Source organism: Ursus americanus, chromosome 32 (assembly GCF_024610735.1).
Source record: "Ursus americanus isolate L20-20 chromosome 32, mUrsAme1.1.p, whole genome shotgun sequence".
Lineage (NCBI taxonomy): Eukaryota > Metazoa > Chordata > Mammalia > Carnivora > Ursidae > Ursus > Ursus americanus.
The window spans coordinates 30,610,012-30,636,741 of record NC_142158.1 but is presented as its reverse complement, the minus strand read 5'-3'; the positions used below and the strand labels follow the sequence as shown (position 1 = coordinate 30,636,741).

General features: G+C 51.6%; 2 protein-coding genes across 7 annotated transcripts; both read right to left on the bottom strand.

Moving 5' to 3' along the window:
* Window positions 1-638: 638 nt before the first annotated feature.
* Window positions 639-11,990, bottom strand: FANCE (FA complementation group E). Of its 6 annotated transcripts, none has more exons than XM_087858162.1 (11): window positions 11,086-11,673; window positions 9,644-10,011; window positions 8,175-8,799; window positions 7,560-7,604; window positions 7,214-7,273; window positions 6,760-6,903; window positions 6,230-6,353; window positions 5,941-6,019; window positions 4,581-4,647; window positions 2,751-2,876; window positions 639-1,207 (listed from the first exon to the last, which is right to left on the bottom strand). In XM_087858162.1, exons 3-11 carry the CDS (start codon window positions 8,751-8,753, stop codon window positions 1,106-1,108), a joined length of 1,326 nt encoding a protein of 441 aa, XP_087714288.1. In that variant the 5' UTR covers window positions 8,754-8,799; window positions 9,644-10,011; window positions 11,086-11,673; the 3' UTR covers window positions 639-1,105. The 6 variants fall into 6 exon arrangements, 5 of the variants coding, with proteins under 5 accessions (XP_087714288.1, XP_045627996.1, XP_087714289.1 ...); XM_045772040.2 differs by having other exon boundaries at window positions 9,857-10,011; XM_087858163.1 differs by having other exon boundaries at window positions 11,540-11,660.
* Window positions 11,991-14,230: 2,240 nt separating this feature from the next.
* On the bottom strand, window positions 14,231-26,075 carry LOC148107346 (uncharacterized). The gene is made up of 8 exons (XM_087858054.1): window positions 26,005-26,075; window positions 19,978-20,097; window positions 19,537-19,800; window positions 17,566-17,686; window positions 17,249-17,415; window positions 17,059-17,169; window positions 14,858-15,005; window positions 14,231-14,624 (listed from the first exon to the last, which is right to left on the bottom strand). The coding sequence occupies exons 1-8, from the start codon at window positions 26,073-26,075 to the stop codon at window positions 14,487-14,489; spliced, it is 1,140 nt and encodes a 379-aa protein (XP_087714180.1). The 3' UTR covers window positions 14,231-14,486.
* Between the last annotated feature and the right edge of the window lie 655 nt (window positions 26,076-26,730).

The following is a 26,730-nucleotide window of genomic DNA, read 5'->3' as shown; positions in this document are numbered from 1 at the left end:
ACGCGGAGAATATCCCCATTCGCGCCACCTACTGCCAGGCACTTAAGAGCCTGGTCCTGGGCACCGCAGCGTGATGGCCGCTGAGAGCGTGCAGTTCCCGCATGTTTGTGCCTCCACCCTTTTCTGCCCGCCTCCTCCTGCCCTCCGCACCTGCTTCGGGCCTCAAAAACGGGGCTTACTGACCTCTCCCTCATCATTGTGCTCTGGGGCTCATGGTTTCGGAGAAGTCGTGAGAAGGGAAATGTCATGAAAGTTCTGTTCCCGGCCCCTCGAAGCCTGCAGTGGGGAAGAGCTGGGAAGGTACCTGATAGTCCATTGAATCACACCAACCCGGTGAAGTGTTTACTGCGAACCAACCTTCTCCAACTCGACAGGTGCACCCGCCTTCAAGGCCCCCGCCGTGGCCAGTGCGCGCTCCGCCTACTCCACAGACAGCTCTGCCGCGGCTGGGGGGAGTGGCGCCGCACACCGGTGCCCAGAACTGAAGGAACGAGCTCGAGAACTCTGTCACCTTCCCCTCACAGAACTTTTCACCAGGAAAAAGATGCCCCTTGTCACTGAGTAGGGTGGGTGGTGGTGGTGTCTGTTGGTTTCCAACAAATACCCAGAGTTCATAGGAAGGCAGACATTGCTTGGAAGAAGACATTAAACTTCCTGCTTTTTATTAAATACCTGCTTTTTAATAAATTATCCAAGTCAGAAAGAACACAGAGGGTCATAACATACACTTGAGTGCAAGATATTTGCGCTGAGGACACAGGTCACCTCAGGGCTCCTGAAGCATCATTCATCTACCAGGGTCTGCTTTGACCCTACTGAGGCCTTTCAGAAAGTTTCTGTCCCCACAGTCTGAAGTAAAAGTGACAAGGAGTCACTTTTGAGCTGGAAATAAGGGTCATCAAGCTGCTTAGCCCAGGACCTTTCCTGCTGGCTGGGAGGCCAAGATGTCTTCTCTGCATCTTGGAGCAGGGAGGCAGCAGACCCCTGGGATGGCCAGGCTCAGCCTTTACCCCCAGGTGAGGGGTCAGGGTGAGGTGCAGAGGGCAGAAGTATCCTTCAGGCAGCTGGTGAGGGAGCTCCAGCAGTGTGGTCCCTTGGTGCATGGTCAGGGGGCCAGATGTCTCAGGGCGGCCTGCAGGGACTTCCTCAGGAAAGTGGTGTTGAGCTCTATAGCTGTGGCCAGGCCCAGCCTCTGGATCTCAGTGATCTGGGGAAAGGAAGAATCATATCAGGACTCCAGCAGCTGATTCGTCCCCTTTCCCCTCTGCCCCATGGCCCTGTCTAGGAAGGAGAGAGGAATTCAGGACACATGGACCATGGAGGAGATATCTGAATGCATTACTTTACCATGATTACGCAAAGTCTTTGGGTTCAAGTGGACCTGGGGTCAAATATTAACTGTACAACTTACTAAGTCAGCCACACTAATAACAGTTGACAATTATTGGGTGCTTACTACGTGGCAACACTTATAAACACAACTTCATGTAATCTGCACAACCCTCCCATTATACAGATGAGAAACTGAGAGTCAGAGATACTCCGCTGTGGCTGCCGCATTCCTTCTGGGCCACGCTATTTCTTCCCTGACCTGTCGCTGTAACCTCCTGACAACAAGGTCTCTGCCCTGTACCTTCTCTCCAATCCCTCCTAATTACAGATGACACAGGTGCCTTTATAAAACCTTTATAAAACACAAATTTGACCAAGTCATCCCAGCTTCAGGGGGGCCCTGGGATAACTACTGATGTCTCATATTGGAGGCCCTTCCTCCAGGATCTACAGGGTCTCCAGAAGATCCAGGAGTCTCCTGAAATTTCGCATAAGATGTGTGTTCAGATCTCATTTTTCTGGGAGGATCTATAGGTTTCATCAAATCATTAAATGGGCCTGTGACTCCCCCCAAAAGGTAAAGAGCCAACAGCTAAGGACACCTGGCCTTCAAGACAAAGTCCATGCTCCTCTTCATAACTTACGGGGTCTTTCCAAAGATGATAACATGGCCTGGCCACGTGACCTTGGGCAGGTCATTTTAACCTCCTCTGGGTCTCAACCTCCTCATCTATAAAATGGAGCTAATAATAGTATTTTCTCATTGGGCTAATACGTGGAATAAACTAGCGAGTTAACATAAACGAAGGGCTCCGAACAGTGCCTAAGACATAGCAGGGGCTCTGCGATATTAGCTCTCAGTGTTTTAACTCTGACCTCTAACCTCACCCTTACCACCACCCACTCTCATGGTTTTAGGCCTCAGCTACTACCTGTAGATCCCCCTGGACGCTTACCGCTTATACTGCTTCCTTTGCCTGAAATGCCCTTTCCTCAGTCTTGGCCCCTGGCCGCCATTCAGCCTTTCAGAGTTGAGAAGCCTGTCCTCACTCCCAACCACAAACCAGGTTTAGTTGCCTCCTCCTCCTCGGCAACCAAATGCCCCGCACACACCTCTCACCCGGCTCCTTCCAGATACTAGGCTGATCTGGTTATCCGCTCTCTCCCGCCCCACTGGCCTGGCACCGGTGGAGAGTGTCAAGTCAAGGACAGGGACTGCGTTATGGTCACCGTTGACTCTGCAGTGCCCGCAGAGCATCTGGCCCACGGCGGTGCAGGCCGGCTGAATGAACTCCTCCGCCACCTCACCCCCAGTCCGAGACTTGAACTTGCAGTTTCCCGGGCTGACATCTAGATGTGCGTGCTCATGGCCCGCGCAGAGCAGCAGGAGCAGCCCTCGCGGCCCTCCCGGTACTCACGCGGGCCTGGTACTTGGTCATCACCATCAGCACGAGCTTGGCATAGGCCACAGACGTGGTGGCCGCTGGCCCCTCTTTACAGAGCTTCTCTATCAAGACACTGAACTCCTCAGGGGTCATCTCCACCTGCACACATTGGGAGACGGGACAGGAGAGTAAGAAAGGGCCCCAGATTCAATTCTGAACTCTACCACTTTCTAACGAAGTCACCCTGGGCAGGTCACGTAACCAGACAAAGCCTCAGTTTCGGCATCTGGAAAATGGCGCTCCCGACGCTAAAGATGGTGAAAAGAACGAAATGAGATAATGCACACGAAGCCTGGCGCATGGGTCTCGGCGTCGCTTGACGGTTGGAGACATGAAGGAGTGAGGAGTCCCAAGGGCACTGCCGGCACGGTAACAACAGCTGTCCTTCATAGTACTGTAATAAACACTTGGTATGCATCAGGCACCGTTCTGAGCATTTCATACCAATTATCCACTTCGACCTCACCCCGGCCTCATGTGGTACGTACTATCATCACTCCCCTTTTGTAGGTGGAAAACTGAGGCATAAAGAGGTTAGGTCAGCTACCTAAGTTATAAACAAATGAGGCAGAACTTTAGGCAGTCATATGGAAAAATTCCCAAAATACACTGTACGTTAAAAAAGCAAAGTACAGAGCACTGAGCTCGGTGTGTTGCCACCTATGTAAAAAGTAGGCAAAAGTAAACTTAAACAGGTGTCCTTATACATAAAAGCATCTCTGGGAGAGTTCCCCTGAAACTAGTAACACTGATTAGCCCTGGAGAGGGGAATCTGGATGGCGGGGGGAGTAGTTTTCACTATATCCTTGGAGCTTTAAAATTTGTCAACATAGAGGACCTGGGTGGCTCAGTCGGTTAATCATCTGACTCTTGGTTTTGGCTCAGGTCATGATCTCTGGGTCATGGGATTGAGCCCTGAGTAGGGCTCTGCACTGAGTGGGGAATCTGCTTGGGATTCTCTCTCCCCCTCTCCTTCCCTACTCCCCGCACATATGCACTCTCTCTCTCTCTCTCAAATAAATAAATAAAATCTTAAAAAAATTTATGAGGGGCTCCTGGGTGGCTCAGTTGGTTAAGTGTCTGCCTTTGGCTCAGGTCATGATCCCAGGTTCCTGGGATCAAGCCCCGAAGCAGGCTCCCCACTGCTTCTCCCTCTCCTCCCCACTCGTGCTATCTCTGTCTCTCTCTCTCTCAAATAAATAAAATCTTTTTAAAAAATTGTGAACAGATTAATTTATAACCTATTCAAAAATAAAATGAAATTCAAGGTGCCTGGGTGACTCAGTCGGTTGGGCATCCAACTCTTGGTTTTGCTCAGGTCATGATCTCAAGGTTGGGGGATTGAGCCCCAAGTCAGGTTTTGTGCTCAACACAGCATCTGATTAAGATTCTCTCTCCCTTTCCCTCCCGCACTCGCTCTCTCTCAAATAAATAAAAATAAAATAAAATAAAAAATAAATAAAATAAATAAAAATAAATAAATAATAATAAAATAAAAATAAAATAAAATAAAATAAAATTCACACACACACACACACACACACACACACACACACACACCCCAAAGTCCCTGCCCAAGGCCACGCAGCTAGTAAGAGGCAAAGCTGGGCTCTACCATGCAGTCAGCTCTTGGCTCCCAGGCTTTCAGGCCCCAGGACTCACCCGCTGTTGTGGCCCAGCTTGCGTGGGACAGCTGTTCTGCTTGCCTCCAGCCCCGGAGGGATCAGACAGCCAGGAGGCCCACGCCCGTCCACAGCACTGCGACATTTGCTCGTCCACCCTTCCCCAAGGCAGTCTGCTCACCTGCCGCTCTAGCAGTGACTGCACCACCAAGAAAGTGTCCTCTTTCCAGGGCAGCTCCAAGATCTGTCTGCAAAAAGCACAGGCCCCACTGAGGACAGCCCATGTCTGGGTATCTACTGCTCCTACCCCCCTCCAGGGCAAGGCCCCGGAGACAGCAACAGAGGAAGTAGTCAGAGCCCCCGCCGACGCTAGCGGCCCCCAGGAGCCAGCCCATACTCGGTGCTGGGAAGGCTACAACCCAAGACTCCTGGGGCGGAGCACGAAGGATTTGGCATGAGGTGTACCAAGGAAGGTTCCCTGCAAAGCAAGCAGGAGTGGAGAGCGCACCGTGAGTGCGGAAGGTGAGGTGCCCAGGGAAGAGCACGATGGCGCGGTGAGATGTCCGTGAGGCTGTCTGGAGGGCAGCCTTCCCTGCAGAGCCCTGCCCGCGGGGCCATCCGCTCCGGCCGTGCCAAGGCAGCGTGTCACACGCAGCAGTGCGGCTTCTTGGCTGCACAGGCTTGAGTCTGGTTCACTTGCTGGCTGTGCGACCTTTGGCCCAGTCCCTTAACGACCCTGAGCGTCAGGCTTCCCGTCTCCACAGCTGCCACAGCACCTACCTCACAGCACTGTGCGAAGACGAAGACTACGGAGAGAGCGACGCTAAAGCACAGAGAAAGGACTCGACCAGTGGTGGCTGACGTTATTGTTCAGACCGTCCCCTTCTCACGCGAGAGTCAGCATTTTATAGCTCACGGTAGTGCCAATGCAGTCGTAGCTACTCACTTGTTTCTACGTGTCCGGATCTTGACTCCCCACTTTTAATACCCAAATTGAACACCAATTTAATAACAATTTTCGAGCACTCACCAGGGGCCAAATACTGCGCTGAAGCCTATATGCATTATCAAATTTAATATCCAGAAAAATCCTAGCAAGGGAACATTATCCCCATTTTTCATAAGAGGAAACAGAGGCTCAGAGAGACGGTGAAAGTGTCAGGGCACTGACACAGGGCAGGGTTGAGATTTGAAATCCTGTCCGCCGGCTCCAGAGCCAGTGCTCTTAACCACTGGCCATGCTCCAGCTACGCTGTGAACTGCTCAAGAGTGGCGACCAGCAGCCTCTTCCCCAAGGCCTCTGGCCCGGCAGACTGGAACCCGGGGCTTGGGCAGGGTCCCAGGATGGCAACTTGCACAAGCCTAGGGCAGGGAAGGCACAAGCCAGGCTCGGGCCACAGCGAGAGGGGCATCCGCTGTGCCGCTGCCTGTCCTTCAGGCACAGCCTGCTACCCAGCTGGCTCCAGCTCCGGAATGGCAGCAGCAGGCCGGGCTGGGGCGAGGGCGTGGGGGTAGGGCAGAATGGAGGCCTGTCCACTCACCCCAGCATTAGAATCCGTGTGTCTGGCTCCAGGGCCTCGTCCTTCATAAGGCAACACAGTAACTCTGTTTGAGCTGGACCTGGATAGGGAACAGCAGAGCGGGGAGGTCTGGGGGCAAATGGCAGGAGAGGATGGAACAGAATGCCTGGCTCCTTATGGGGGGGGGGCATCGTCAGGAAGCAAGGTATCTTTACTGACTGAATACACAACTTCCAGGGCCCCCTGGAGTGAAGGGTGCTGGGAACCGAGAGGGCACAGCTACCAGGCCTGGGGCTGGTCCCAGAATTACCTATTCCTGGGGCCTGGAGCACGGGGCCAAGAAGGGCTCTGCAGACAGGATAGGCATACTTGGCACAGAAGGAGGTCAGGGCGGTCATGAGCAGGCGGGAGGCTGAGGAAGTCAGGGAGAGAATCTACAGCCAACGGGGAGGAAAATATTAATCCATTCGTTTCTTCTTCCCTTTAATAAATGTTTCCCAGACACGTATTTCAGACGGTGATACATGTTACAAAGAAAAAACAGAAGTTCTTTCATCTAGAACTCACATGGATTCGCCCATTGGAAAAGACACAAAACTCTCTTCCCCAGCTCCGAAATCCCTTCAGCTTCTGGAAGGGTCTGGGGCCCAAGGGGGAGGAATTAGATGCCATGTGGATACATGACCTGGAGGTCCTTACCCTTCCCTTGCCCCAGGCTGCATCGACGGGCCAGTCGCCTTACAAGGTTGGGAACCAGCTCTCCCAGACACCACCCTTCTGAGGGCTCAGATTCTCTCCCCCATAGTCCCCAGCTTGCCAAGTGTATCGCAGGGCACCTACCCGTCTGAGAAAGAGGCTCTTGGTCAGAACAGTCGCATTGCTGAGGCTGAGATCTGGTGAAAGGGACAGGAGCCAGGTGCAGAGCTGCAGGACAGCTGGGTCCGAGAGCTGTGGGAGCTGCAGCTGGGCACACAGAAGGTCCATCTGCCAAGGAGGAGGGAGGACACAGACGTACTCGGCCTGCCTCTGCTAGGCTGTCTGAAGTCAACCCCGAAGCAGAATGGGTAGGGCAAGGACACTACAAGGTAAGGTGAGGCAGGGAGAGCTGCCCCCCGTCGTGAGGATCCAAGGGCGAAAAGAAGCACACAGGGTGACCCCTACCCAAGAGACCAAAAAAACCCAACAAAATCCCCTCCCCCCATTCCCACTCAAGGCAAAGAAACGGAGACTTAAATGGAAAAAGGCTGGGGAGAGGGGATGTACCCTCAGGGCCAGGCAGTCTTTCCAGACTCACCTGGCGGGGATTACACTCATGGAGAAGCTGTAGCTCGAGCGGGGGGGCGCCCTCCAAACCCTGGAAAGGCAAATCCCGTGTTTGGGTGGGCAGAACCCCTGGTGACAGTCCGAGACCACCCCTTTGTCTGGCAGAGTGGGTGGATGAGAGCCTGGAGGCTACCAGAGGAGAGGGACTTGTCTGGGTTAGATGACGGATCTGTCCTTGGGCCAAGACAAGCCCCTGCAGTGACTGTCCTCGGACCTCCACTCCGAACCCCACTGTCCAAACGGCCTGTGCTTCCCTGGGCATGGCTGAGGTCCAGGCAGTAGGGGATGGGGGGCAATGGGGAGCAGGGGCCAGTTACCTCCCCGAAAGTCTTGAGCAGCTGCTGCAGCCTGGGAACCCGGTCCTGCAGAGGAGAGCCCAGTCAGGGCCAAGTCCCTACCAACACGGTACGGCCCAGTCCGAGCCCCTCTCCCGAGAAGGCCCCGGATCAGTGGGAGCTAGCAGGCAAGGACGATTCAAGAGAGCCAAGAACATGAAGCCTAAACCTTGAGAGGTGCTTAAGAACTCAAAGTCGACAAGGCCTGTGGAAAGCCAGCTGCCTAGCCTGGTCTTCTCTGCACCCACCCGAATGGGGGCAGACCCAGGCCTTGGGTTGGGAGGACAGTTTGCAGGCTAGCACAGTTCCACACCCTCTCCCCAGGACAGCTCTGGACCCTCTCTTCTTGCCCGGCAGTCCTTTAACCTCATGTTGTAGATCGTTAAGGCCAAAGGTCTCCGCCTCCAGTAACTCGCTTCCCACCCCCTCCTCAGAGTCGGTGGAGCAGAGACTATTCCCTTAACCCCACGCCTCTACCCCCTGCTCCGTGGACAACAGTTATCCAAGTTGGGAAACAGTCTCCCAACCAGCTTTCATCCTGGATCAGCCCCACACTCTTGGAGGATCACTCCAAACCCAGCCTCCCCACTCTAGTACCTGGACAGTTTTGGGCAACTCCAAGCCCTCAGCTGGGGCCTGAGTCTCCTCCAGACCCTGACCAGCCTCCCTGGGCTCGGCCCTGCCAAGCTGGTTCTTAATGGGTGAGGCACCTCCTTCATCTGCCCGGGATTCCAAAGATTCAGGTTCACGGCTCTCTTCCTCCTGTCCTTCTTCCTCTTCTCTTTCCAAATGCCGGAACCTTTTGGGGGCCCTCTCGCCCTCAGGACTGGCAGGCTCTTCTGCTGGCCCCTTTCTGCGTTTCCCAGACCGCGGGGAGTCCTTGTCCTCCTCCTCCCCCTCTTCCTCCTCTTCGGGAACTGGAGCCTGGGCCAACCTCAGCCTCCTGCCTCCCTGGCCCAGCCGCCTACACAGGCCTTGGAGCTGTCTCTGGCAGCTTGCAGACAGCGGAGACGCTCCCTCAAGCGCTGCCCCAGCGTTCAGATCCCTCCGCAGCAATTCCCCCAGGGCCCGGAGCCAGGCGTCAGGCTCGGGGCTTTGGTCTTGTTGTGCAATCCGCAGCACAGGGAGTAGGCCGCTCTCGGGCAGCGATGGCCGGACAGCCATCAGCAGGGACATCAGGTTCCTTTGGCATAAGGGGGACAATCGCAGCAGCAGTGGTTTCCTGGTAGCAGAGAGAGGACAAACAGTTAAGAGCATCTTGCCGGAAGGAGCACAGGGCAGCCCGTGTAGAGCTAGCGGTTGGATGGCAGTGGACAGACAGGGTGGCTAGGGGGCAGTACCCGCGGGGCAGTGGGGATAGAGGGGGTCAGCACAAGCGCCATTCAACAGGCCTTCACTGAGCATGTATTTTTTGCTGTGGTGGTGAAGCCAGTTGGAGTTCATTTTACTACTGCTAAACAGCCAAAAGTTCTCTGAGCGATGCTGTTTGTTTGTTTTTTTAACAATTCCATTTTTTTTTTTTTCATTGAGCATGTATTCATGTATTCTGTGCTAGGCCCTGCTCTTTGACATCTCCTGTTCTGGCTCAAAAAATTCATGTTGAAACCTACTCTATAAAAGATCCATGCTTGTTTTACATTAAAAAGTCCCTTCCCAAACTTTATATAAAAATAATACTCTAGGGGGCCCTTGGCTGGCTTAGTCAGTAGAGCATGTGACTTTATTTTTTCTTTTTTGAAGATTGTATTTATTTAAAGTAAACTCTATACCCAACATGGGGCAAACTCACGACCCCAAGATCATGAGTCACACGCTCCACCGATTGAGCCAGCGTGGTGCCCTAGAGCACGTGTCTCATGATCTTAGGGTCCTGAGTTCAAGCCCCACATTGGGCGTAGAGCTTACTTAAAAAGATAAATAAAAAAAAAAAAAAAAAAAAAAGAATGTGCTGTGGGATGGGCCAAGGTCCAAAATGAAAATAATAATAATAGTAGTAAGACTCGAGGATGCTGAGCAGTGCTTCCTCTGCGGCCCTGTGCTCCCCTTGGCAATCCCCTGGAACTCACAAGGTCACATCTGTCTAGCTTTGACGTTCCTTTCATCCAGCTGAGGTCCCGAGAGGCAGAGGCAGTCTCTCCTTCCGCCGTGTCCCAATACCCAGCATGGCATCAGCCCATCGCAGGCACTGGGTACGCATTTACTGAATGAATTAACTCTCTGAGAGTAAGTGTCCAGAGATTAGCCAGGGCTACCGCGGACAGTGCAATGGAGCCATGTACCATGTTGTCAACGTGAGAATCCAGATGCTACGTGACCTGAGGCTTATTGGTGCAGCAAACAAGTCATGGGTACATGGAGCCCATCTGCCATCATGCCTCTCTGCTCCTCTCTATGTGACTCTGCAGGGCTGCTTGCCATCACATACAAGGGGCACCTGGGATGTGTGAAAGAGAAAAAAATTCTGACTTTTACTTCTTTGTGAAAAACAAACACAAAGCGAGAGAAAAAAACCAAAGTAAAAGTTAAACAGATGGTCAATTTGTGGTAGAGGATATTCAGAAGTACAGAGGTGGGGAAGACCCTACTTCAAGGGCTTTTAACTTTTTCGTGTGCATGGACCCCCTTATCAGAATAAGTGTTAAATGTATAAGATAAAATACATGGGATTATGAAAGAAACCAGTTATACGGAAATAAAGTTCTACCAGGGACCTTAGATTAAGTTCCCCTCCTAGTCTGTCAAGAAAAAGCCAGACAGCTGGATAAACACGTCTATGGCCTCCAATTTGGGGACATTCTCCTGGCCCCTATTTCTTTCTTTCTTTATCTTTTTTTCTTTCTCTTTTCTTTCTTTCCTTTCCTTTTTTTTTTTTTTTTTTTTTTTTTAAATAGGCTCCAGTATGGGGTTTGAACTCAGGACCCTGGGGTCAAGACCTGAGCGGAGATCAAGAGCCCCGCGCTCAACTGACTGAGCCTCCCAGGTGCCTCTCTCCTGACCCATTTCTTGAAAGAAATTCAAAGTGGGGTGTCAGAAGACAATATTAGAATTTCTATTTCTACTTACCTAAAATATAAGAAATTAAGTATTACAACTATTTAATGTATGGAATGGCCCTTCCTAGTCCAGTCTTCAGCCTAATTCTGAGGGAAGGGTATCCAAGAGTGCAAAGCCAGTCTCTTCAGCCCCCTAGAGGCTGAACGGGGCACCTCACTTTTTTCTTTTTTTTTCTTTCTTTCTTTTACTTTTTGTGTATTTTCATTAATTATGATAATTCAGTGCATTTATGGATACTGCATTATGGTCTTTAACAAAACCAACCTCACTAAATGGACACATAGCTTATAAGGATAACTGAAAAGAAACTGAATATCAGTAACGGAAGCCCACCAAATAAGAAAATGGCAGAACTGACTTCTCCCAGCAGAAATTGTCAATCAGATAAAGAGGCGAAGGAAAAAATAAAAGTTCAAAGTCACCCCAAAGACTATAAATGATCAAGAACACCAACCTTAAGGAAAGTGATTTTGCCCTAAAATGTATATTGTGCTTTGAAAATTTGACATTATAAAGCCACTCCATCAGATGTCCGTTCGGTTACCACGTTTTAAATTTCTACTTTCGTATACTTTATAATGTACGTATTTTTACTCTTGTGTACACTTGGTTAAACATAAGTATCCAGACTTATGAGTTCGATTTCCTTAGAGACGGGAAGTACGAGATCAGAAGCGATTTGAGTCCACCGGCTTCTAGTTATTCATTTACACTCAGCGGGAGGCGTGTGTCTGACGGCTCCGGCCGCACCCAGGAGGTGCTCCTGCCGGGCAGGGACGCCTGGCCGTGGGGAACTAATGAACCTCTCCGGGCCTCGGGCTCCTCATCTAGAAAAGTGGGGTGGCGCCAGCCCCTGCCTCACACGGCGTGGAGGATGGAACACGGCGCCCCGCGACCAGACGACTTACAGCTCCAGGCGACAGTCCGGGCCCTCCACGACAGGCTCCTCCCGGCACAGCGCCTCCAGGACGCTGGCCCAGCCGAAGGGCTCTCCGCTGCGACTGCCCAGGGCCCGCAGCAGCCCCAGGCCGCGCCGCGCCCCCTCCGGCCCCGCCTGCAGCGCCTGCAGCAGGAACCGGGCCGGGGCCTCCAGCTGCGACCAGGGTGCCGACCCCGCGCCTTCAGCCAGAGCGGGCGCCCCCTCCGAGGCCTCCATGCCCGGGGCTCCGGGGCTGCGCCGGCCGCCGCTCTGGTTCCTGACCTCAGCCTCGAAAACTAGCGAAAGGGAGCAGAAAGCCAGCGCCTGCCCCGACGCGACGACGAGCCTCCTCCCGCACCTGCCACCTGCCGGGCTCAGCGTTTGGGGACACACCGGGAGCTTCGCGGCCGGTAGCCCTCCAAGATTCGCGCGCGCCTTTAGAAACGTAGGAAGGGGTGTGGCCAGGGGCGGGGCCGGACGTGAAGCGAGGGGCGAGGCAGGCCGGAAGGGGCGGGTCCAGAAATGGTCCTGGCCAGAGAGACAGAGGAACGGAGTAAGGGGGCGGGACCAAGGCCGAGGGAGATCCACGGATGGGGCGGGACCACAACGAGGGGGTTCGCTTGTGGGCGGGTTCATCCGAAGATAGCGGGGTGGGGTGGGATGGGTCGGGGCTTGGTGAAGGGAGGGATCCTTGCCTGCTGATCCTCGCCTTCCTTTCTCCACTGCTCCCTGTAGTAGGGGGACGAAAGGCGGATGCGGAATGGATGTCAGGGATCCTGTTGCTCAGGATCCAAGCATCATTTAACTTTAGCTGATGTCCATGTTATGTGTAGATCATGGACTTTGCGGTAGGATTTAATCACAGTTTACCACCCGCATTGACGTCACCTCTTCCACGGTCCGTCAACTGCCATCATGAGGGTTTCAGTCCTCTCCAGAAATATTTGATACACAACTACCCTGAGAATGTGGGTAGTTGTGTATCTATATGGCCAAAGGCCTTGCTGTGAACTTCCTCCAAAGTCCAGGAAGCTTGCTCCGGTTGTTTATAAGGGGCCGGGAGGGGCTCCACCTCCAAGATTTCAGTTTAAGGAAATCTGCTGGAGAAGGCAGGCTTCCAGCGAAGTGGAGGGAAAGGAGAAATCACTTCAGAGGATAAAAATAAAGAGAGAGGGGATGGGGTGCCTGGGTGGCTCAGATGGTTAAGCATCTGCCTTCAACTCAGGTCATGATCTCCAGGTCCTGGGATCGCGCCCGAGGACAAGCCCCACATCGGGCTCCCAGATCAGCAGGGAGTGTACTTCTCCCTCCCCCTCTGCCTCTCCTGGTTTGTGCTCTGTCTCTTTCTCAAATGAATAGTCTTAAAGAAATAAAGAGAGAGGGGAGAAGAGCCCCCACAGCACCCATAAACCCTACTCTGGGTTCCAGTTTCTATTTACCATTCTCCCAGCTTCTGCAGCTGCACACATCCATTTATTCAATAAACCTTTACTGAGCACCTAGGGCTGGGGATCCAGGGAACAAAACAAAGACCCTCCTCATTGTTGCTGACACTCTAGAGAGGAGAGACAACTAGTAAGTAAACAATAGAATGTTTGATTGTGATTAGTGCTTTCAAGAAGAAGATAGCTGGGAAGGGAGATAGGGTGCGGTAATTTTAAGTACGGTAGTCAGGCAAAATGAACCTGAAGAAGATAAGGGAGCAAGCAAGTCAGATAGAGATCTTTGGGGAGGTCATTTCAGGCAGGGGGAACAGCACATGCAAAGGGCCCGAGACAATGCAGCTGGAGCAGAATGTACTTGCTGGAGAGTAATCAGAGAAAAGATCAGAGAGGTAACTGGGCTAAATCTTGTGAGGCCTTGAGGTCATAAAGAGGACTTTGGTTTTCACTCTAAATAATATGGTAAGCCATAGGAATATCTTGTTTGTTTTTAAGTAATCTCTACACCCAATGTGGGGCTTGAACTCACGACCTTGAGATTGAGAGTTGCATTCTCTGATGACTGAGCCAGCCAGGTGCCCCTGAACAGTATGGTAAGCCATAGGGTTATTTGAGCTGGATCTGATTTCCACTGGAGCCATTTTCCCCCCAAAATAATTTTAAGGGAGGTGTTGGGAAAGACTAAGGAGTATTTCTTACAGAGTGACTGCTTTGCAAAGGCTTAAATAGCAGGAAAGAAGTTTTTTGTCAACACCTCTATCTCAGGTTAACTGTTCTAACTACATAGAAGATGTCTTTGGTGTTCAAATGACCAGCTGTTTCGGGGGGGCAGGCCCTGACAAGTAGGGGGTGGGGTCAGAAATGCTAAATAACCTTCAGTGCCTTTCCAGTCCTCAACTCTCAGCTTTACCCTGCGATGGTGGCTTTGGCTCATGCCCACTGAGGTTGGCATTCTAGCCATTGGGAAGGAGAGCAGGGAGGAAAGTTCTAAGGGTGGCTCAAGTACCCTGGGGGATCCTGGAGACCTTTTCATGGGATCTGTGATGTCATTACTATTTTCCTAATACTAAGATGTTATTTGCCCTTTCCACTCTCATACTCTTAGGAGCATAAAGTGAAGTTTTGCAGAGGCTAATGACACGTGATATTGCAACAGAATGAATGTGGAAACAGCCCTTGGTCAGCGGGAGGGCATCCGGGCTATGAGCAGACACGCTTTAGATACCAGCAGTGATGGCCTAGATGCATTTTATTGGTTTTCTTTCAGAATCCTACAAAAGAGCAAAGTTAAAAACCAAGTCCCTGGCAAGAGAGTAAACCCTTTCTCTTTCACAAGAGCCCTCCACCTCCTCCCTTGGTCCCCAGCTGTGTCTGCTGTGCTCCATGGGCGTGGAGGGCTTGCTACTTTCAGCCCCCACCAAGCCCTGAAAGGGAAAAGACCTACCACCTAGCAATCCCTGCCTCTCAGCTCTATGCCCCACATGTTGATCCTGGTTACAGAAGGCCCAGGTAAGAAGTATCGGGACCCAGTAAGAGTTCTGAACCCCAGAAGGTCATGGCCAAGGCACAATTCATGAAGAACACTTCGTTCTCCTGTTCGGTGCGCCCTAGAAACCCTGCTGGGCCCAGCGCCTGCGAATAGAGAAAGAAATCAATGAAAACCCATCAGCTTCGACCCTATTGCCCCAGGAACAAGAGAAGCCAGACTGACATATAAAGTCGGGCAGGTTGTGCATAGCACAGAGATGCCCCATCTGAGCAGGGACCGATATCATCATGGACGCCGTGTATGGCTTTTACATTTATCGCAGACATTTGTTGTAAACATGACCAGCAGCCTCCCTGTCCCATATCCCTGCTGTTACCACCTCACTCCCAGGGGTCAGCTGCATACTCTCAGTCCAGGGAGGATCCGAAGTCAGGGCTTTATCCGGTTGCTGGTGCAGATAAATACAATCCGACTTGAAGGGGCAGCGGCCATTCCCTTGCATGAAGAATCGGCATCGGATCTGGCTATGAGAGGACAGAGGGGAGAGAAGACTGTTGCCTGCAAGCCCTGTTGCCCCAGGAAAAAGGCTGACAGGTAAGGTTGGGTAGGTTGTATATACCACAAAGGCGCAGCCCCCACTGGCATCCCAGTGTAGAGTTACTACATTTATTACAACTATTTTCCAGCAGATGGCAGTAAAGTGTCTTAAAGGACGCCTTTCTCTAAGTCCCGCAAGGTCTATTTGGGCCAGCAAGTGCTCCTGGGAATCTCTTTTCCTTCTTCGCACTAAGTTTCAATAATACCACCAACGGAGTGAAAGGTCAGATACAGGAGAGGCTTGTGGGCAACCTGTGATCCACTTACGTAGGACCAGCTTGCTTCTTGCTGAGAAGGATGGATGAGAGGGAGAAAGAAAAGTGTAGATGCCTGTTAATAGCCTTTCCTCTGCATTATCACTCCCTGCCCCACACCTTTGAGTCCTGACCACTGCCTGCAGTCCCAGTGCGAATGCAGGATCCCACGGACTCTCCAAGCTGGAAGCCTGGGAATCCTTCTAAACGACCGGCCCTTTCTCTTCTTCCTCCTTCTATTTACCCAAACCTAGTGTCAGACAGGACCCCCTCCATCTGGACAGCCTACAAAAACCCCACACTCAACCTGTCCAAATCCCCCATCAGCTGCTCTCTGCGCTCATGTGATCGTGCCATCCTGTGGCCACCTGTGCTGAAAATATTCATCATCTTATTATTTTTAAAAGATTTTATTTATTTATTTATTTATTTATTTATTTATTTATTTATTTAAGAGCACGAGAGAGAGCCTGAGCAGGGGAAAAGGGGAGAGGGAGAGGGAGAAGCAAACTCCCCACTGAGCTGGGAGTCCAATGTGGGGTTCAATCCCAGGACCCTGGGATCATGACCTGAGCCTCGGGTAGACGTTTAGCAGACTGAGCCACCCAGGCACCCGACTGTCCTTATCTTAAATTTTCCTTTTCCACCTCACAGTCAGTTGGCCACCCAGGTCTGGCCCTTTTTCCTCTCAAGTGCATATCCCCCCCCTTCCTCTCAAGATGCACTGGGAGTCAGAATACCTGGGTTCAAACCCCACTTTCTCACTGAAGTCGGAAAGACCATGCCTCGGTTTCTTCTGCAGCATGAGGATCATAGATGCCCCACTTCATGGAACTGATAATGTGTGAAGTCTGTCATACATATTAACCCCTTCATCTACCTGTCTCCTACCACCCCCGGGCCTGGGTGCTCCCTGCTGGCGACTCCCGACTGGTACCCCGGATGCCAGTAGTTCCCCACTTTGGCCCGTCTCTGCTTGGAGTGCTCTTATTTCTCTCCTCCTGAGGAGCCCCTACTCCTCTTCCAACAGCCAGCTCAAATACTTCCTCCTCTGTGAGATTCACCCAGGAGTTTTGTCTCAGTCACTGGTTGATCCAGCTGTTATGGTTCACGGACAAAATCCAGGTGACTTCTCAACACGGTTGAACGTCTCACAGGTGGAGACAAGACCTTTTTCTATCCCACCCTTTATCCAAATATACTTTGCGTGTGTTGAGTATAATTAACCCTTTGGGAAGGTGTAATTAAGAACCTGGAATTGTACGTACTTCCAGATCTGGAAGTATGTCCACCCTCCACAAGAGATGAAAACCCGCCCACCTTTTCCCTTGCTCCGAGGGCTGACCTTTTGGTCTCCTTCCAGAGACCCCATGCTGTCAAAGATCACCCACGCAACATGTATTCCTATCAATTTACCTTCTTGCTTAAAAAAAAAAAAATCAGAAGTAAAAGCTAAGCAGGGCTCCTCGGTTTGCTGAGAAAACTGGAGATGCCCCGCACTGCCCCTGAGCCCGGCTGGCAGAGAAGCTTGGGTTCGGTGTGCTGCTGCTGTCTCAGTCACTTTCTGAAATAGTGGAAACAGCTCACACCCTCATCTGCCAACTCCATCACTCTGAACTTCTAGGATTTGGGGGATCCCAGGCTGGGAACCAAGGCTGAGCCGGAGTGGAGCAGGGGCTGCCTTCCCCTCTCCCCTACCCTGTCATGGTCCTCCTGCCAGGCTCACCTGGTCCGAGCCTTGAAGTTCCTGATGAGCTGCTCCTTCTCAGCCCCTTTGCTCACCCAGAATTTGTGGGGGATGATGTAGCTGGAATGGACCCGGCACTGGGGACAGGCCCTGTGGGGGTGGTGGGGTGGGAGAATAGTCACAAGCCCAGACCTCTCTGAGGGGCTTCCCTCCCGGCTCCTCCTGACACTGACTTGATGGGAAGTTCTGGGGGTCCTTCCTCCACGTGCGCAGGCAGCCCAGGCAGTGGGCGTGGCTACAGTTGGGCAGGATGCCGAAGATCCGCTCAGCCTCGGGCTTGTCCCACCCCCTCTCCATGCAGATGCCACACACAACGTCCCGACTGTCCTGCTCCCTCTGCGGCCACACGCAGGGTCAGAGCACATCCCCCCTCCCCCCACTTGCAGACACACCACTGCCCCAAATACAGCCCCGGGGACCTCCAGCTGGCCTGGGCGGCTCAGAGGTCCAGCATGGCATCCTCTGCCACTGCCCCTCCCCCACTACCTGCTGCACCTCCTGGTCCAGGCTCTGAAGTGGGGCCCCGAGCTCCCGGACCGGATCTGACGTAGCCCGATGTTTCTGGGAGTAGCTGTGTTTGTCGTCAGCAGCTGTTGGGGGAAACTGGGTCCATTCATTCGTTGACTCATTCATGCAACATGTACCCGGCACCTGCTGCACGCAGGGCTCGACAGCTACACCAAGTGCGGCCCCGAGTAGCTCAGACTCCAGGTGGAATTGGAAGGCTCTGATACCACCATGGAGAACTACTCTGTCTGATAACAGCAGCCACTGGCCACGTGTGGCTATCGAGCACCTGAACCGCAGCTAGTCTGAATGGAGATGGCCGGAAGTATAAAATGCACCTGAGATTTCAAAGCTGAGGACCAAAAAGGACTCCAAAATATTCCATTAATAACTTCTTTAGATTGATTACAGGTTGGGATAATATTAAATATAGAATTTTTTTTGGATATAGAATTTTTGATAAATCGGGTTAAATGTAATAAGAAAATTAAACTTCACCTGTTGCTTTTTACCTTTTTTTTTTTTAAGTAGGCTCCACACCCACACCCGGTGTGGAGCCCAACACAGGGCTTGAACTCAAGACCTGAGCTGAGATCAAGAGTCAGATTTTAACCAACTGAGCCACCCAAGGTGTCCCTGCTTTTTACTTTTTTAACATGGCTACTAGAAACATTTAAATTGCATATGTGAATTGCAACTGCTTTGGAAAACAGCTTGGCAGTTCCTCAAAATATTAAATTTGGAGTCACGATATGATCCAGAAATTCTACTTTTAGGTATATGCCAAAGAGAAATGAAAACATATGTCCACACAAAAACTTGTACATGCATGCTTGTATCAACATTATTCGTAAGAGCCAAAAAGCAAAACAACTCAAATGTCCATTAACCGACGAATTAATAAAATGAAAGGCGGTACTTTCATACAGCAGAATCATATTCGGCCATAAAAAGGAATGAAGTACTGGGCACCTGGGTGGCTCAGTTGGTGAAGCATCTGCCTTCACAGCTCAGGTCATGATCCCAGGGTCCTGGGATCGAGTCCTGCATCAGGCTCCCTGCTCAGCGGGGAGCCTGCTTCTCCCTCTCCCTCTGCCCCTCCTCCAGCTTGTGCTCTCTCTCGGTCAAATAAATCAATAAAATCTTTAAAAAAAAATGGAATGAACTACTGATCCATGCTACAACATGGATGAACCTAGAAAACGTTGCCAAGGAAAAGAAGCCAGCCAGAAAGGGCCGTATGGTATGTGATTCCATTTATATGAAACGTCCAGAACAGGCAAACCCATAGAGACAGAAAGTCGTTTAGTGGTTGCCAGTGGTTGGGGAGAGGGGGGAGGGGAAGTGACTGCTAATGGGCTTCTTTTTGGGGTGATGAGAATCTTCTAAAATTAGAGAGTGGTGAAGTTTGTACAACACTGAATACACTCCACTCCACTGGATTGTATGGTTTAAATTGGTGAATTTGGATATTATATCTCAACCAAGCTGTTAAAAACTATATGCGTGACTTGTATTTCAGTTGGACAGTGCTGTATTAGAGTAGTCATTTAAAAAATAACTGCTCACATTTAGTGTTTACTCTGTGCCCGGTACCGTGAGCTAAGCACAGCACATTCATGGACTCATCGCACCTCCTAAGACCCTGTGAGACACGTAGTGTTATCAGTGTCCTTTTGTAGATGAGGACATGGACGTCCAGAGAGGTTAAGTGACTTATCCAAGATCACACAGCTGCTAAGTGGTGGAGCCGGCATTTGAAAGTAGGTGCTTTGACTCCACAGGCACCATGATACTCCGCTTCTAGAACATAGACAACCACAGAGCTGGAGGAAAGTTTCCCCTCTAGCTGGGAATCTTGAGGTGGGAAAGGGGTAGAAGAAATATAAACCTTGCTCAGAGACAGCACAGGAACCCCAGTTTCGGATCCCACTTGTGCCCCCCCCTCCAAGGGCCCCCGTTGACTTACGTGATGGTGAGAGGGATTTCCAGGAACTGCCACCAACCTCCTTGGCCTTGCTGGCCAACCCCGCCAGGCCGGGCCCCATGCCCCAGCAGGCCCCGGGCCAGTCCCAACCCACAGCTACGGAGGGCAGGTAGGTGGGCTCGGAGCCCCTGCGGGTCAGCCCCAGCCGGGGTCTCGGCAGGGCGACACGTGGCTCCGAATGGCGCCGGCCCCATTCCAGATGGCCAGGGGGCTGAGGGTGCTGATAGCTGCATTGGGAAAGGGAAGCGTGAGACTCAGATGGACCCTCCAGGGCTCGGAGCCAGCTCAGCCTCGAGTTTGGAGCCGAGAGGGGAGAAGAGGCTTTGGGAAGATGCATGGTGCGTGGAGGGAGGATGCCTCCTGCATCCCCACCCTCTTCCCCATTCGAGGAAAACAGTGCTTACCTGCATTGGTCTCCGTGGAAACAGAAGCCTCTCTGGAAGTATCTGCAGACCTGGGACACCTTCCTGTCTTGGGCAAAGTAGTAGCTCAACCCCCAGCGCCGGGCCCCTCGGGCAGAGGTCCTGAGAGGGTGTCTGAGGCACGCTCAGCCCTGTTTAGTTCCTGCCTTTGTGATCCTTAGACAGAGGCTGTAGGGTCACAGAGCACGGGCTCTGGAGTTGGTCCTGGGCTCGGATCCTGACCTTCTGGGGTTCCTGGGGTGGGCCGTAATTCAACTTCCCTAAAGTTTGGTTTCCTCACCCTTAAAATTAGGTTAGCAACACCTCATTGTTACCTCAGGGTGAGGGTTGTGAGGGTTCTTTTAAGATTTTGCACAACGCACGTAGTGGGTGCTCAGTAAATCCCAGTGATTACTCTTCCTTCCTCCAAGCACCAGACTCTTGTGGGTTCTGGAGTCAGAACTCTGGGTTCAAATTCTGGTACCAGGGCCAGCCTCATGGGCAGAGATCTGTAGTCACACAGGGGCCCTGCGCTTGCTTAAATGATCTGCTGCTGCCCTCTCGAAAGGATTACATTAAAAAATACATTTTATTTATTTGAGAGAGAGTACGAGCGGGGTGGGGAGAGGCAGGAAGAGGAAGAAGCAGTCTCCCCACTGAGCAGGGAGCCCGATGTGGGGCTCGATCCCAGGACCCTGAGACCATGACCTGAGCCAAAGGCAGACATTAACTGACTGAGCCACCCAGGCGCCCCTGAAATGATTACATTTTTGAACAAGGACCCTGATACTCATTTTGAACTGGGTCCCCCAGATTACATGGCTGGTTCTACCTGATACCGCTACTTGCTTGTGTGAGCTTGGGCAAACTTTCCATGCCTCAGTTTCTTTATTTGTAAAATGGGGATAATATTAGTACCTATTTCATGGGGTGAAGTCAAATTTAAATGACACAATATATTTAAAGACAGTATATGGGGGTGCCTGGGTGGCTCAGTTGGTTAGGCACCTACCTTCAGCTCAGATCATGATCCCAGGGTCCTGGGATCAAGTCCCGTATCAGGCTCCCTGCTCACTGGGGGGTCTGTTTCTCCTTCTGCCCCTCACCCCTGCTCTCGTACTCTCTCTCACTCAAATAAATAAATAAAATCTTAAAAAAATAAAAAAAATAAAGACAACGTATATAGCAAGCCCTCAATAAATCTTAGCTGTTTTTCTTTTGCTTTCTTTTTTTTTTTTTTAAGATTTTATTTATTTATTTGAGAGAGAGAGAGACAGCCAGCGAGAGAGGGAACACAAGCAGGGGGAGTGGGAGAGGAAGAAGCAGGCTCCCAGTGGAGCAGGAAGCCTGATGCAGGGCTCAATCCCAGGACTCTGGGATCATGCCCTGAGCCGAAGGCAGATGCTTAACGACCAAGCCACCCAGGCGCCCCAAATCTTAGCTGTTTTCATCCTCCTCATCATTACTACAGGGGCTTCTGAGGGAGAAGGTGGGGGGTGGAAAAGGGAAGGAGGAGGCTGGGTTGGGCAGGTGTTTACTGAGAATCTATGACATGTTCAGGCCCGGGCCAGGGCGCTGGGACAGTTGTCCACTCTTGTCATGTGCTTCTGTGCCTGGAGGGCTAATGAGACCACCCATGAGTGGTCAGGGCATCAGGGATGGGGACGGAGGCCTTATTCTAGTCGCAAGAGAACACAGACTGCCAGCCCAAGGCGAGGGTCAGCCATGGAGTGGCCAGCATCATTCCCCAAAGAACGTCCAATGGTCAGGCCCGGGCAGAGAAGCAGGCAGGGGGAGAGAGCCATGGACAACAGGCCCCCCGGGCTTGTTGGTGAAGGTGCCAGACTGTGGGTCACATGGTCCTTCATTTACAACAGCCTGAACCCCCCCCAGAAGAACCTGCCTGTGGAGCTTCTGCTGAGGTGACAGCAGAGAACCAAGAAACCAGGGCCACGACGAGGGGGAGGGGGGTGAGGCATCCACCTCAGACACGAAATTTCAGAGAGTGCACCCCCAAAACCTCACTAACACAAGAAATAATATTTAAAAGATCAAAATTCATGCCAAAAAATTCTATGATGACCAAAATATCAGACTTTTAAACAAAGAGTTAAAATTTGATTTGCCTCCCAGGACACAACGGACCCAAACAAACAGGCCATGAGAAGGGCTCAGCCAGAGATAAACAGCTGGCAGGGCGGCGGTGGCCAGGGAAGGCCTCTGAGGAGGCGCGAGAGGTAATAACCATTATTCCAGTGAGGACTGTTCTGTTATTACGTAGTAATATAATAACAATAGTAGTGGTTCGCACTGCTGCTATTTTTACGGGAGCTGCTGTGAGGGCCGGGAGTGCAATGCAAGATCATTACACAGTCATTTTGGATGACCGACCACTATGTCGATTTTGGCATTTGATTCAGAGGAAATTCAAAGAATGCGCTTGTGTGCTTACGTGCTGTCTCTCTAAAATAAATAAACAAATCCTTTTTAAAAATTGAAAATAGAAATTGATGTTGAACCCTGGCTTATTCTAGCAATAAGTAATATTTACCCATGGACACATGACCTTTTGGCAGCGGAGGAGAAAGAAAAAGCAACTGTCCCATTTATCTCAAGAGAAAGTTTTCTAAAGAAAATTTTTTGTTATTTAGGGGCGCCTGGGTGGCTCAGTCAGCTAAGCGTCTGCCCTCAGGTCAGGTCACGATCCCAGGGTGCTGGGATCGAGTCCTGCATGGGGCTCCCTGCTCAGCGGGGAGCCTGCTTCTCCCTCTCCCTGCTGCTCCCCCTGCTTGTGTTCCCTCTCTCTCTCTGTCAAATAAATAAATAAAATCTTAAAAGAAAAAAGAAAATTTTGTGTTATTTAATAGTTAACTGTTAAAGTATGTAACATATTTAAGTTGTTTTGACCAATTGAGTACTATTAATAACAACATCCAGAAAAAAAGAAGTTTCACAAATATTTTTGTTCCAGGAAGATAGAATGTTATCATCAGTAAAAGACGGAATCTGAGAATAAAACTGTGTGAAGATAAAATTCTGTGGGGAAGTGAAATAGAGAAGGTATTTAAGGGTAAAAAGGATTTATGTAAAACTGTCAGAGCCTGTATTTGGGGTGCCTGGTTGGCTCAGTCAGTGAAGGATCTGTCAGTTGGCTCAGGTCATGATCCCCCAGGATCGAGCTCCCTGCTCAGCGGGGAGTCTGCCCCTCACCCCCTGCTCTTGTGCTCTCTCACTCTCTCTTTCTCATAAATAAAATCTTTTAAAAAAGCCAACTATAAGAGCCTGTGTGTGTGCGTATATATATATGCACATAGACACATATAAAAAATATATATTATATATACTTTTAGCTGGATGACATTATGTGTAAAATCTCTCCGGGAGTTAGATGCCACTGGATACACGAAAAGAACAATGTATTTATTCACAGCCACCCGCTCACCTGCCATTTCTGGTCAGCGGCCCACACAGCAAGCTCCCTGGCCGGACCCAAAGCCAGCAGCCCCAAATGCCTTGGATTGAGGCTTCGACCCAGAACTACAGCCTGCCCCAGCCCAGCGCTCCGGGCTGCCTTGTCCTCACGCTCACTGCCTGGCTTGGAAAAAGTGAGCCGCTGCCGCAGGACCGAGGGCAAGGGCTGGTGGCTCAAGGCTTCCAACACACCCCTCGAAAGCTTGCCTCAAGTGCCAGCCTTGGAGAGGAAAGATTCAGAAAGGACAAAAAGCATTTGATTTAGTCATGTGACTTCTCTTTAAACACGTCTTTTAAAAAGCTCTTTTGGATTTTTTTTTTCTAAAAAGTAATTGTTCTTTTAAAAGTGGGACTATTTGTAATACTTTAGAAATGATCGTCTTTGCAACAATTCACGTTACAATGCAAACCACTAGGTCACTTGGAGCCTGGAGGGCATGCGGTTTTCTGAATTTCTTTCAGGAGGTTTGTGGAAGATGCCTAGTCCTGTACGTTTCTGCTCCCGGTTACCATGTGGGGTGTAAAGAAGAAGAGGCTGGGCTGGGGCAGGGACCGGACCAGTGGGTGACAGCCAAAGTTCTGCAGGGCTGGGGAAGGTGGAGGGAGGGGTGAGGTGGAAAGGAGAGTCACCATGGAAGCGGGGGTGGGGTGGGGGTGACCCTAGAGGAGGAGCCAGTAACCCTCAGAGGAAGCACTTGTGGCTTCCTCCTCAGTCCCACGGTGGAAATCGGCTGGAAGGGGCGATGCGCCGCGATGGCTTTGCTTTCCCTAGAGCCCACCACGGAGGCCAACCTCCAGGACGGCCATGAGGGGGCCACCAACCACCTCCTTCACGGGCCGAGCGGCTCAGCGACACGAGCTCTCCAAGCGTGTCCACAGGGGGCTCGGCCCCTTCAATGAGCCACGGGAAGAGGGGCGAGGGGCTTTATGATCAAATCCATTTGAGTATCCCTTCCTTGTATATTTTCTTGGAGTCATGCTGTATATGGCTTATTGTACGTGAACATACTAAGGGCTCTGGTAGGGGCGCCTGGGTGGCTCAGTTGGTTAAGTGTCTGACTCTCAGTTTCAGCTCAGGTCACGATCTCATGGGATCTTGGGATCGAGCCCCCTGTCGGGCTCCGTGCTCAGCAGGGAGTCTGCTTGAGGATTCTCTCCCTCTGCCCCTCCCCCAATACTCAAGTTCTCTCTAAAATAAATAAATCTTTAAAAAAAATTTTTTTTAAAGGCTCTGGTAAGGACCTGTTCCATCTAACCCAACATTGCTTAAACCTGTTTTTATTGTTATTTGCTTGGGCCCTCCACCCGCACACCCTTAACGTACCAATGAAACATATTTTGCTTGCGGAAAAATCAAATTAGTTCATTTAACCCTCAAAACAAGCCTTAGAAGTCAGGAGTCATTTTTTGTTTTCCAAATCTGAGGCTCAGAGAGGTAAAGTAACTGCCCTGGGACTCCGAACAAGACCTAGGACCCGGGTGTCCTCATTCAGCCCCACCGTTCTCTAGGTAACCGAGAGTGGCTTGTCAGGGGCGAGGGCTGCCTGACTGGGGGAATTTCTCGAGCCAAGCTCTGAAACCAAGGGGATCCAAAGATCCCACCAGAGCAGCCAGAGCGCACAGGTAATCCGGGCCTGGGGCGTGGTGTGTGGGGTGCTGGGCCTGTTGACCCTTGGGCAGGAAGCCCGCGGAGTCAGGACTGCACTGTAGGGGGCTGGGTAGATGAGAAGGGACTGAGGGTTGTAGGGTTGGGTCCAGTAAAGAAGGGGGGGAGGCTGGGCGATGAGCCCCCTGGTTAGGGTTTTAAAACTTGAGGATCCAAACTTAGTCTAGGCTGCCACCATCCTGGTCCTGTCCAAAGCTCAGGGAGGAACAACTGAAAATCCCCTTCAGTAAATGTCCATTTTTGGTTTTTTTGCCTCCCTCTTGCTACTTAGCTGCCTTTCTTTCCAGCCTGGGAAAAACCACTTCTTCTGAGACCCTAAGATCTACAAGTGTTGTGCCTTTACCCAAGTTTCAGTTCTGTCTGGGACTGATCTCTTCAAGGTGTCGGTAAAATGACGTTATGCTTGGGTACGTATGTTGGGTGGGAGGCCTAGTGAGCGAGCAGACGCAAAGGAATGGCGCTCTAATGGCGTAATGTTCAACCTGACCTGTCTCCATTCAAACGCTGATGAACATCTGGCTCCGTGCTAAGTGCTGGGGGAACAGAGGTGACCAGGACACCAGATCCCACCCACTGTCTGGTGTTTCTGGGCACAGAAATCTTGGGTGGGTGGAAGAGAAAGAAGGCAACTGGGGAATGGTCAGACCCTGAGCTAGCCCTGACTGAGCTGTGCGGCCTTGGTATGTCTTTTCTCCTCTCTGGTCTCAGTCTCCTCCTGTGGACTACGAGGGCATGGGAAATGATCTCTAGACTCTTCCAACACTGGGGTGGGGCCAAGGAAGCCCCTCCTCCCCCTGAGGCACCCCACATTCTTAGAGACTGGGCTTTCGAAAGCCAGGCTGAACCTCAAAGCCTCCCACCTTTCCCGGGTTCCCCGAGACCCAGACCCCTACCTGCATGGCTGCTGGGAGCCGGGGCTGCTCTCTCTACCGTGGCCGCTGCCATCTGCCTCTGTGAGGTCCATTCCAGCTGCAGCCCCTAGTGAGAATCAAGTGGCTGCTCCCATGCACCTTTATCCCTCCCTCTCCAGGCAGGGCCAAAAGGAGGAGGGGTCCACAGCCAGGCCTGCCCCATCCCGCAGCCCAGGCCTGCGGGGACAGAGGGCAGAGGCAGGATGGCTGAGAGGCTGCAGGGTTGGGCGGCCCAGTCCAGGCTCCAGGAAGTGGGAGGGGTGGGGCATGAGGGCCTTCAGGGATCCCTAGGTGATTCCCGGAGCAAACTGGGGAATGTTTTGAAACTTCAAGGGTCCAGAAAGACAGGGTGAGGAGAGGATACAAGGACCTGGGACCTAGGACCAAAGGCCCGGGAGGCTGGGAGTCTCCGGGCTAAGGAAGTAATTTGTGGTGTCTGAGGGAAATACATAACTGAGGAGGCCAGAGGGGGCTTCGCTCAACTCCAGGGCTACGTAAACCCCACATGTGGAGCTGAGGTGGAGAAATCAGAGGGTGGGCGGGAGACTTTGGAGCGTTCAGGAGATGGTGTTAGCCAGGCATGGCGTCCAGGGAGGCCTGTCCAGAGGCACCAGGTACTGGACAGATCCAAGAGGCTCTGGGGACCTCCCTCTGGGACCAGGATGTTCTTTCTACAAACAGTCACTGTGGCCTGGTCTATGTTGGCCA

What these genes read in the sequence shown, in the direction of transcription:
- LOC148107346 (XM_087858054.1), bottom strand. Translation starts at nt 26,075, where the DNA reads ATGGACCTCACAGAGGCAGATGGCAGCGGCCACGGTAGAGAGAGCAGC. An exon ending in TTCCACGGAGACCAATGCAG is followed by an intron (nt 19,801 to 19,977) that starts GTAAGCACTGTT and finishes TTCCCAATGCAG; the next exon opens with CTATCAGCACCCTCAGCCCC. An exon ending in TGACCCCTGGGAGTGAGGTG is followed by an intron (nt 14,625 to 14,857) that starts GTAACAGCAGGG and finishes CTCTATTCGCAG; the next exon opens with GCGCTGGGCCCAGCAGGGTT.
- FANCE (XM_045772039.2), bottom strand. Translation starts at nt 11,787, where the DNA reads ATGGAGGCCTCGGAGGGGGCGCCCGCTCTGGCTGAAGGCGCGGGGTCG. An exon ending in AGTTGCCCAAAACTGTCCAG is followed by an intron (nt 7,605 to 8,174) that starts GTACTAGAGTGG and finishes TCTCCTCTGCAG; the next exon opens with GACCGGGTTCCCAGGCTGCA. An exon ending in AGAGCCTCTTTCTCAGACGG is followed by an intron (nt 6,354 to 6,759) that starts GTAGGTGCCCTG and finishes CGTTGGCTGTAG; the next exon opens with ATTCTCTCCCTGACTTCCTC.